General features: G+C 42.8%; 1 protein-coding gene across 8 annotated transcripts in view; it reads left to right on the forward strand.

Moving 5' to 3' along the window:
• Positions 1-9674, forward strand: part of LOC147174980 (semaphorin-4B-like) — a 109456-nt gene extending 99782 nt beyond the window's left edge. For 7 of the 8 annotated variants that reach the window (XR_015094703.1, XR_015094701.1, XR_015094702.1 and 4 more), the window contains 5 exons: positions 787-902; positions 1754-1911; positions 2055-2146; positions 3045-7516; positions 7551-9674. Coding sequence is in view for 1 of the 8 variants with exons in the window: in XM_086074792.1 (XP_085930918.1) it covers positions 787-902; positions 1754-1911; positions 2055-2146; positions 3045-3811 (1133 nt within the window). In the remaining 7 variants the exon portion in view is untranslated. Of the gene's footprint in view, positions 1-786; positions 903-1753; positions 1912-2054; positions 2147-3044 lie in introns of all 8 variants that reach the window. The other variant, XM_086074792.1, reaches the window with a different exon arrangement.
• Positions 9675-9977: the final 303 nt, after the last annotated feature.

Consider the following 9977-nt stretch of genomic DNA (forward strand, 5'->3'; position numbering starts at 1 on the left):
GTTTTGATTTCATTTGGACGTTTCTTTTTAAATTCAGGACATTCTGATTAGTTTTTAAAGCACATTTGTGACTTTTTATTTTTATTTTTTTGAAAATGCTTCGTTTTAGTTTTTATTAGTTTTAGTATTCGTTTTTTTTTTTATGTATAGGGTATATTTCAAGTGCAAGATATTAAAAAACAAAATTTCAGTTTTTATTAGTTTTAAGATTGTTGTTTTTTAAATATATGGGGTATATTTCAAGAGCAAGATATTTTTTTAAAAGGTTTGAGTTGTTATTAGTTTTAGTATTAGTTTAGGTTTTTTTTTTAATATACGGGGTATATTTCAAGTGCAAGATAATTTTTTTAAAGTTTGTATTAGTTAAAGTTTTTTTTTAAATATATGTATATTTCAAGTGCAAATGAATAAATTTAAACAACTCAAAACAATTTAATAATATATATTTTTTTTTACAATTATGCTGATTTTGTAATTGTGGAGTGTAATAATTTAAATTGTACCCGGTAATTGAATTTCGATTAATTGCACAGCTCTGTTTTGAGTAAATAAATTTAAGTTGTATCTCAAGGCACTATGTTTTTTTTTTTTTTTAAATGCTACATTTGAAGAACAACACCCAAAAACATCTGTTTGTTGTTGTGGACGTACCTAAGCGACTCTTATTTCCAAACATGATGAAAATGTATTTTCCAAAAGCGAGGAAGCTAACCAAAATGTTCTGGCTTCATTTCAAGTCACGGGTTGAATTGCTGCATTTAAAGAAGAACGTCTTCCTTTTTGCAGATGACGGGCGACTCCATAAAGCCGTGAGTGTGAAGAACAAGATGCACATCATCGAGGAGCTGGTGCTCTTCCGGGATTCGCAGCCCGTGCAGCGCATCCAGCTGGACTCGGAGAAGGTAAAGCTGCCGCTCGCTCGCCCGCCCGAATAACGAGCGGCAGCGAATGCGTTCGTCGGCAATTTGGCCGCTCGATGAGGCGTGCGCGACGTTCGCCGAAAGGAGAGTTTGCGTTAAGTGCGGACTGCAAACATCTGCACGTGGGAAACTTCTTGCATTTTTTCAACGCAACCTAAATCTCCGTGTACTGAGTTTGGATACAACTCGGACACCGATAATGTGCTGTATATAGTTACCTAACAGTGGATGAAAAAGACTACGCAACCCTGTTGAAAAGAATCGAAATCAGAGGAATCAAAAGAACGGGAAGCCTGGTGGTTTGCGAGTTAGCGCGTCAATTTTCTTAGATGGGGAAAAAAAATAAAACTGGGAAGGAGGGAGGAGGAGCCAGGTTTGTGTGTTTTTGCGTGGAATTTTCTTCTTTTTTTGGGGTCGTCAAAAAATTGACTAACTATAATAAAAACTGACAAGCATTGGAACTGGACCACATGGAAGAGGATTAGGGGCAGTGAAGAGAGAAAAAAAAAGGTTGGCAGGATTCTCACTTTATTCTCAGAACTCTGACTTTAATATCATAATTCTCACTTTAAAGTCAGAATTCTTAGATTAAAGTCAGAATCCTGCCAACCTTTATTTTTCTCTTCACTGGCCCTAATCCTCTTCCATACGTTAAGAAAAATGTTTATTTATTTTCTTGCGGGGAATTTTCTTTTTCTTTTCCTTTTTTTTTCTTTTCCTTTTTTTTTCTTTTGGGATCAAAACAAAAAAAAAAAAAATTGAGAAGCCCTGTATTCAATTCATCATCATTTTTAACTGATATTTTTCTCCCACTTATGGTCTTTTCTTGGCAGGGTCTTCTGTATGTTTCCACTTTCTCTGAACTGGTGGAGGTCCCACTCGCTAACTGCACTAATTACCCGAGCTGCGGGGAGTGCATCCTCTCCAGGGACCCGTACTGCGCCTGGAATGGCCGACAGTGCGTCGATGTCAGACAGGCTCCGCCAAGCAAGTACGCGCCCTTCTGTTGTCGTTTGTTTTGTGTGTGTTTTTTTTTTTTTTTTTGCTCTCCAGCTCGCGCCCTGAAGGCAGACATTTCCATGATCATTCCTTTTCATAAGAAGAGTAACAGGAAAGTTGTGTTTGTTTTTCTAGTGCGCTGCAGCAGGATGTGGACAATGCGGACGCTTCAGCTGTTTGCAACAAGACAGCGGCGAGCGCACGCTTTGCCAAGTCTGCGCACGCACGTAAGTCGGCCGGATTGACTTCCACATGCATCGAGAAGGACGTCCTCTGGTCTTCTCCGTCCCGACTATTTATTATGGCATCAACGATCGATTTAAAGATCCAAAACAAAAAAAATCTGAAATCTTTCGGGAAGTATGTGGCAGCGCAACCCCAAAACAGCCGTGTCGTAATTTGCAGTTCGGCTCGCTCGCTTTTTGCTCCCTGGAAGTACGCTACGCTATTGGTGTCCAAACTACGGCCCCGGGGCCACGTGTGGCCCACCGTCCACTTTTTAGTGAAAATTAGGGGTGTCAAAATTAGTGCGTTAATTTTGAGTTAAAGTTCCTTTAATGCCACCATTTTTTTAAAGCGCGTGGAAAGCCTGGGGTGTCAAAATTAGTGCGTTCATTTTGAGTTAAAGTTCCTTTAATGCCACCATTTTTTTAACACACTAGGAAAGCCTGTGCTGGGGGAATTCCAGTCGCAACACAGCACGTCAAAATTTTGCAGTAATAAATGTTAACAATAATGCTTTTTTTTTTTTTTGTGGAGACTGGGGGGGGCAAGTTGTATTTTACAATTTGTAAAATGTGCAGAAATATTAATATATTTAATATCCATTTTTATTTTTATTTTTATGTATGTATTTATTTATTTATTTATTTTTTTTGTGGCATTTTTGGCATTCTTCCCTAACCTTATTCTAGTGGGATTACAGGACTGCGACCTGCTCAAATTTTTTTTTTTTATTAATAACATTATGGCATCTTTGACAAAAATCCTTGAGGTAGGAATATAACTGATTGATTGGGTTTACCATTTTTTTAATAGGTTAAAGTAAAACAGTTCAAAGTGTCTCTTGCATCGTTCCATTTTTCTTTCCCACGCTGTCCTAAGCACGCGTCGGTCTCTCGGCAGGGCCGTCGTCCTGCCAGGTGATCGTCATCCCGGCCAACACGTTCCAAGTGCTGCCTTGCAAGCTGCGCTCCAATCTGGCCGAGAGGTTGTGGGTGTTCAGCGAGACGTCGGCCCACTTCCATTACCCCGGCTCGGAGGGGGGTCTGGTGGCGGTGGCCCGGGCAGACGGCCAGGAGACCTACGAGTGCTGGTCGGTGGAGGAAGGCTTCCGACAGCTGCTGGCCAACTACTGCGTGCGGGGCCAGGCCAGGCGTGAGAGCAGCACCCCCGCGGGTCGCACCCGCGTCCCGGCCGCCTCGCAGGACCACTTGGTCATCCTGCCCGGGGAGGCCCTCTCGCCGCAGATCAACACCAAGACCTACTGGAACGAGCTCATCGTGGTGTGCGCCCTCCTGGCCTTCTCCCTGCTGGTCTTCTCGCTTTTTGTCATCTACCGAAACCGCGACCACATGAAGTCCATGCTCAAGGAGGGCGAGTGCCCCAACATGCAACAGAAGAAGCCGCGCACGGCGGCCAAGCCCGCCGAGAACTTGCCGCTCAACGGCAACGCCGTGGCCGCCTCGGCGGCGGACCACAAGGGCTACCAGACGCTCCACGACAACTACACGTGCGGAACGCCCCCGCACGATTGCTCGTCGCCGGAAAACGGCAACTCCGGGTCGGAAGCGAGGCCTCTGGACTTGCAGGACAGCCGCGTGGAGATCTCCGACGCCAGCCCGCGCCCTCGGGTCAGACTGGGATCTGAGATTAAAGACTCGGTGGTGTAAAGACTCAAATCAACCAGAGGTGCCAAATCCAGGTCCAGAAAGTAAAAATCCTGCCACAGTTTGGCTTTAGCCTCCGGTGCTAGTTAGCTCGCTCCCTCGCTAGTTCCCATGGTGTTCGTTTACCTGCTAGGGAGCGAGCTAGCTAGCTAGCACCCATGGTACTCATTTACCTGCCAGAGAGCGAGCTAGCTAGCTAGCACCCATGGTACTCATTTACCTGCCAGAGAGCGAACTAGCTAGCTAGCACCCATGGTACTCATTTACCTGCTAGAGAGCGAGCTAGCTAGCTAGCACCCATGGTGCTCATTTACCTGCCAGAGAGCGAGCTAGCTAGCTAGCACCCATGGTACTCATTTACCTGCCAGAGAGCGAGCTAGCTAGCTAGCACCCATGGTACTCATTTACCTGCCAGAGAGCGAGCTAGCTAGCTAGCACCCATGGTACTCATTTACCTGCCAGAGAGTGAGCTAGCTAGCTAGCACCCATGGTGCTCATTTACCTGCCAGAGAGCGAGCTAGCTAGCTAGCACCCATGGTGCTCATTTACCTGCCAGAGAGCGAGCTAGCTAGCTAGCTAGCACCCATGGTGCGCGTTTACCTGCTAGGGAGCGAGCTAGCTAGCTAGCACCCATGGTGCTCATTTACCTGCTAGAGAGCGAGCTAGCTAGCTAGCACCCATGGTACTCATTTACCTGCCAGAGAGCGAGCTAGCTAGCTAGCACCCATGGTGCTCATTTACCTGCTAGAGAGCGAGCTAGCTAGCTAGCTAGCACCCATGGTGCGCGTTTACCTGCTAGGGAGCGAGCTAGCTAGCTAGCACCCATGGTGCTCATTTACCTGCTAGAGAGCGAGCTAGCTAGCTAGCACCCATGGTGCTCATTTACCTGCCAGAGAGCGAGCTAGCTAGCTAGCACCTATGGTGCTCGTTTACCTGCTCGGGAGCTAAACTGAGGCAGGGTTTTTACTTTCTAGACTTGGATTTGCCACCTCTGAAATCAGCGCGAGATGAACGCGTGCCTGCTGACCGACACGACAGCGTCGTCATCGATCACACACCTTTTGCACTTTGTTCTCGTTTGTGCTCTTCCTGTGGTCCATGAACGTTTCTTTTTGTGCATTGGGAGCGCACTGACTGCCTTCAGACATTTGGTGCTTTCGCATAACAGAATGTAAGTTGTGCTGGCAGACCTCCGCCAAGGCCAAAATAAGGAAGTCAAAAAACAGGTGACACTCCTTACAGTTGTAACACGATCTCACCCGTGACAAAACGTCACACGCACGCACGCACCCCACGCACGCCCCGCAGGATTTGAGAAAAGCGCAGCGTCACTCGGCAGTGTTGCCTCTCAGTCCGTCCTTAATCTTTACACTTTGATGAAAACGTGTTCACACTCGCAGATGAGAAGTCGCGCCGTTTCTTTTCTTTGTCTGCCATTAAGAGCCGATACCCTTTCACTGAGGCTATGCACTATCTACTGTACTGTAAGCAAGGTCAACTCACAACACATCGTGTCAAGATGACAGGCGAGAGGTCAAATAATAAATAATTTTTAAAAAGCCTCATTCGGTTTCTTCATTTTCACGCCTGAGACTATGGGATTCCACGAGTACCAAAAAAGATGTTGTTGCGCCTATGTCTTACGTCTATGGGCGTGTCACGTGACATACGTCTTGTGTTATCGAGCGCTGAATTGTCCTTGTGTCCATGCTAGGTGTCTATGCTAGGTGCATATGCTACGAGCATATGCTACGGCTGGCTGTATGCTAACTGTTGTTGGACAATGTCGTTGCTACTTGTTACTTTTGTGTCATTAAGACAACGTGGTTGTGCTATTGGTACCGTGGCGGCAGATTGGTGCTTCCGGATTGGCTCAGAGAGCTCCGTTGGCCGAGGACGGCACGCTACGCCATCTTGAATCGACAAAAGTACGTTACGTTAAAGTACGTTAATGGGGCGTAACGTACTTTGTAGATTGGAACTCGCGTAGCATGTCGTGCTCGACTCCTTGGCACTTAGCATGTACGACTAGCATAGACGCGTACATAGACACCTAGCATAGACACCTAGCATCATAGGCATGTATATTTACACTTAGTATGGACACAAGGACAGATCAACGTTCGATAACACACCCGTAGGCATAAGACATCGGTGCAACAACATATTTTGGGCAATCACGGAACCCCAAATAGGACTAAAATGGAACATTGGGTGTGTTTAAGTCATTCAGAGAACAGTTGTGCTGTCAGTTGGCATGGGCGGAAATCACATTCTAAAATGTAAACAAAAATATCACGGCAATTACAGCTCTGAAACGTCGTATTTTACCCTCGAAATTGGAAACAATTGAATAAAATAAAAATGTAGTAGGCTACAACAGTAAGAGTACTTCTTCCTCATCTCCGCCTTTTGAAGTAGCTAGCACGATAGCTAGCTCATGATCTGGTGCCTTTTGGTCACAGTAAACTCAATTCAACTTACTTCGCAATAAGAAGCAGTTGTTCAAGTAGTGAACATTTCATAAAAAACAAACAAATCTTAAGCTGTTTAATTCCACTTCAAGCGAAGTTCCGTGTCAAACATAAACATAAAAACGAAGAGTAGTCGTCCCAACATGTTGCTGCTAGCTTAATGCTAACATAAATGAAAAAAATGCCATTAACATGCTAGCGGTTAACATTGATAGTTGTGAATATTTGAACACAAAACGGTGAATTAACCGGCGGTATATCTTGAAACTTGTAACCGGCCCAATGCGTAGAACCTCCACCTCGATTGTAACGCACCAAAAATCCCCACTGTATGAAGAATATGCATTGTCATCAAAAGTATTGCTTTTGTTTTTGTTTTTGTTTTGTTTGCCCCAATATGTACCTAACAAAGGGATTAGAAACATGTTCAGGTATGGAACTATGCAGTCTATGCAAAAGCACATCATGACAAGTGACGTAATCTCCTCCTCGTAAGCACAATTACGCAATCATCACCTTCAGATCAGTGAGACTGCAACACTCACTCATGCAATAATAACTGTGCAGTATGTACTGTATGCAGGTAACATGATTCGAGAGGGTCCCAACACAGTCGTTCTTCTTAAGAGATATACAACATGTAGATATGGCCAAATGGATGTTTTTTTTGGTCATGTTTGTAAAGGGAAATAATACATCTTTTGTGTATTCATGATCTGCTTACGTATCGAACCCATGAAAGAAATCACTTCTTATACACTCAAAAGGTCACTCACTAATTTCAATCAGCCATGCAGCATTGTATTATTTTTTTTTAAGTATTTAACATTTACAACGGCGTATTAGGCCCACGTATGAATTTGTCGCGAGAAAAAACGTGTCCGATTTGTGAGAAAAAAAAACCTCAGAAACTTACAAGAAATACACATCGTGTACTACTACTTTCGGTCGGGTTTTCAAAAAAGGAGAGTAATGACTTTAACCATATCATGTTAAGCATTCGCACTTTGAAGCGTAGGTCCACACCCTGATGATCAAGCATTTCAATTCATTTGTTAAAAATATATATTTACTTGAATATTTTTGTTTCCAGAATTATTATTTACACCTTCATCCATTTTGGTATTTTTTTTGTACAAGTAGCTAAGTTGATGTGTGTCGAATCTGCTGCTCTCCGTCATTCAATTGCATTGACCTAAAGTATGCCAGCTTCTGATTGGTTAGTGTGAATCAAGTATGCCAGCTTCTGATTGGTTAGTGTGAATCAGCTGATAGGGGATCAGGAAGTGTTGTCGCTCTCGCTCACTGATCTGAATATATGACTGGATATCCAAATAGCCCGTGCAAGCCGTTGAAGTCACAGGGCAGCCATCTTGCTCCTCCCGTCTCACGAGCATACTACTGTATAAACTATGCCGAGAAACGTTTCTTCTTGGGAGAAGCAACATGGGGGGGGGCCTGGCGATTTCAAAAGTCTTGGCCTATCGGCTATCCAGTCATATATTCAGATCAATGCTCGAGCTGCCGTCGTTTTTTGACAAGTAAAGTTGAAATTAAGAATGAATCCGTGTCCATCCTGCCTTTTCATTTTATGAACAAGTGTCCCATTAAGCAACAACAAATCCTCACGTTACGCTATCGCTACGCTACGTGTATTTCTCGTAAGAATTTTTTTTTCTCGCAAATCTGCCACTTTATTAGTCGCAATAAAGTAGCGCAGTAAATTTGCGAGTCTTTTTTCTCCGAATATTGGCCCTAATACGCCGTCGTAAAAAATTGACGGAGGGATGCAAAGAGTCTTATTGTACAAGATGAGAAGCCTTAAGTGTGTTGCAAGTCAACGGCTTTGACGATAAATCTGCCGTTTGGGAGAATAATTGCCTTTTTGGGGACTCGAATCTGGAGACGTGCCTCTTGGGATCTTCAGACTAACCAGGTAACCAACGACAGAGCTGCAAGCTCACTGCTCTGACATAAGAGTGCTCACTGCTCTGACATAAGAGTGAGTACGCCATTATTATTGTCACCATTGTACAGCATTGGCTCATGAGGTGGTTTTGTTATTTTTGTTTATGCGTCAGCGGCTTTCGCCTCCATCGGGAACTCGATCTTTGTGGTGTAGCAAACAAAATAACTAAATATAAATATAAGCATAGTTTTACATTTCTTACCAATGGCACTGCAAAACTGTGTGTGGGAATAATGGCCTGCTCAATCACGCAGAAGGAGCTTCTGTTTTGACTGTTATTGGAAAGTAAACAAAAGGCGGCCGTTGGTGGCTTGGGCAATATTAAAAAGAAAAGAAAAAGTTTGAAAAGCATTCTTGAGAGCGACAGTCAGTGGGTCTGTATTTCAAAATGGTTATTGAGCCAAGATACATATTTTGCATGGGCCAAAAACTCAAGGCACACCACCAAACAAAAAGGTTATACACTGGCGCCTTGGCATACAAGTGACCTGACTTACGATTTTTTTTTCTAAGATATGAGCAATCTTTCAATTTTTTTGCTTTGACTTGGAAGCAAAAATCTGATATACGAGCACTGTTGAACTCCCTGTTGAAATTTACTGTTAAGCCAAACTTTTTTGTATTTAAAAAAAAAAAACAGAACTTTGCCTTAACAGCCACTAGCTTAATGCTAACACACATCGGAAAACCCCTTAGACAGGCTAACAAAACTGGCATCGGTGTTGCACCTTTATGTAATGGATATTTGAGCACAAATGAAAGGTGCGATACATGTAGCCAGCCAATATGACAATACTCCCAGGCATATATTCTTTATCCTGTGCGAAGAACCGTTTTTGGGGAGGTGGGAACGGTTTAATTGCATTTCCATTTGTTTCAATGGAGAAAGGCGATTTGCGATACTGGCTTTGACTTACAAGCATGACCATGGGATGAATTGTATCTCAAGGCAACACTGCAATAATGATCTCGGCTCAATTCACTCACAACATTACTTTAGTGTGAAATCTGTTCAGTTGAACACAAAGCTATTCTGTTGTATAAATGAAAACGTGAGTACCCAGGTTTTTATTGCACCTTCTGCCACCTAGTGGAAGAGCATTTAATTGTTCTGCCTGTCACTATACGTCGCTGGGCTTGAACATGATACATTTGTAGTCATTAAATAGTCATTTTGGACCAATTAAGTGGCGTTGGATAATTTCCCATGGCACACCTCAAGGCACAGTTGAGAAAATGAACCACTACTATTAGGCCTTTCCATGTATCGTAATGGAAAAGGTCTTTATGTACATGTTTTGTAAATTCAGCTGCCAGTGTAAAAAAAAAAATGGTGAAATGTATTTTTTTGTATTATAATTCACTGTTGTTTTCCTTCATTTCTTTTGTATTGTATATAAAAAGGCACTTTATTTTCCATTTTCCAAATAAAGATCAAATCGATACTTTCTTAAAAGGAGGAATGTGTCGTGAAACTTTGTGTGGAAAGACGCGTGGTGAAGCGCTTCATTATGACGTCACAGGGAAAACCCAAAAAGGTTGTAGCCTGAAGCGGAATTTATGTTCATTGTCAAAGTTTTTGTTTGTTTATTTGTTTTTGGTTTTGTATTTGTAGTTCTGAATAATGGTTAATTGAAAAAAAAAATCGTTATGCCATTAAAAAAAAAAAGAAGTAAATATTGCAGACTAAAAATAAAATAATATTAGAATATTAAATTGTAACGTT

The sequence above is a fragment of the Leptonotus elevatus genome, chromosome 4 (assembly GCF_054856555.1).
Source record: "Leptonotus elevatus isolate MCC_2025b chromosome 4, RoL_Lele_1.0, whole genome shotgun sequence".
NCBI lineage: Eukaryota > Metazoa > Chordata > Actinopteri > Syngnathiformes > Syngnathidae > Leptonotus > Leptonotus elevatus.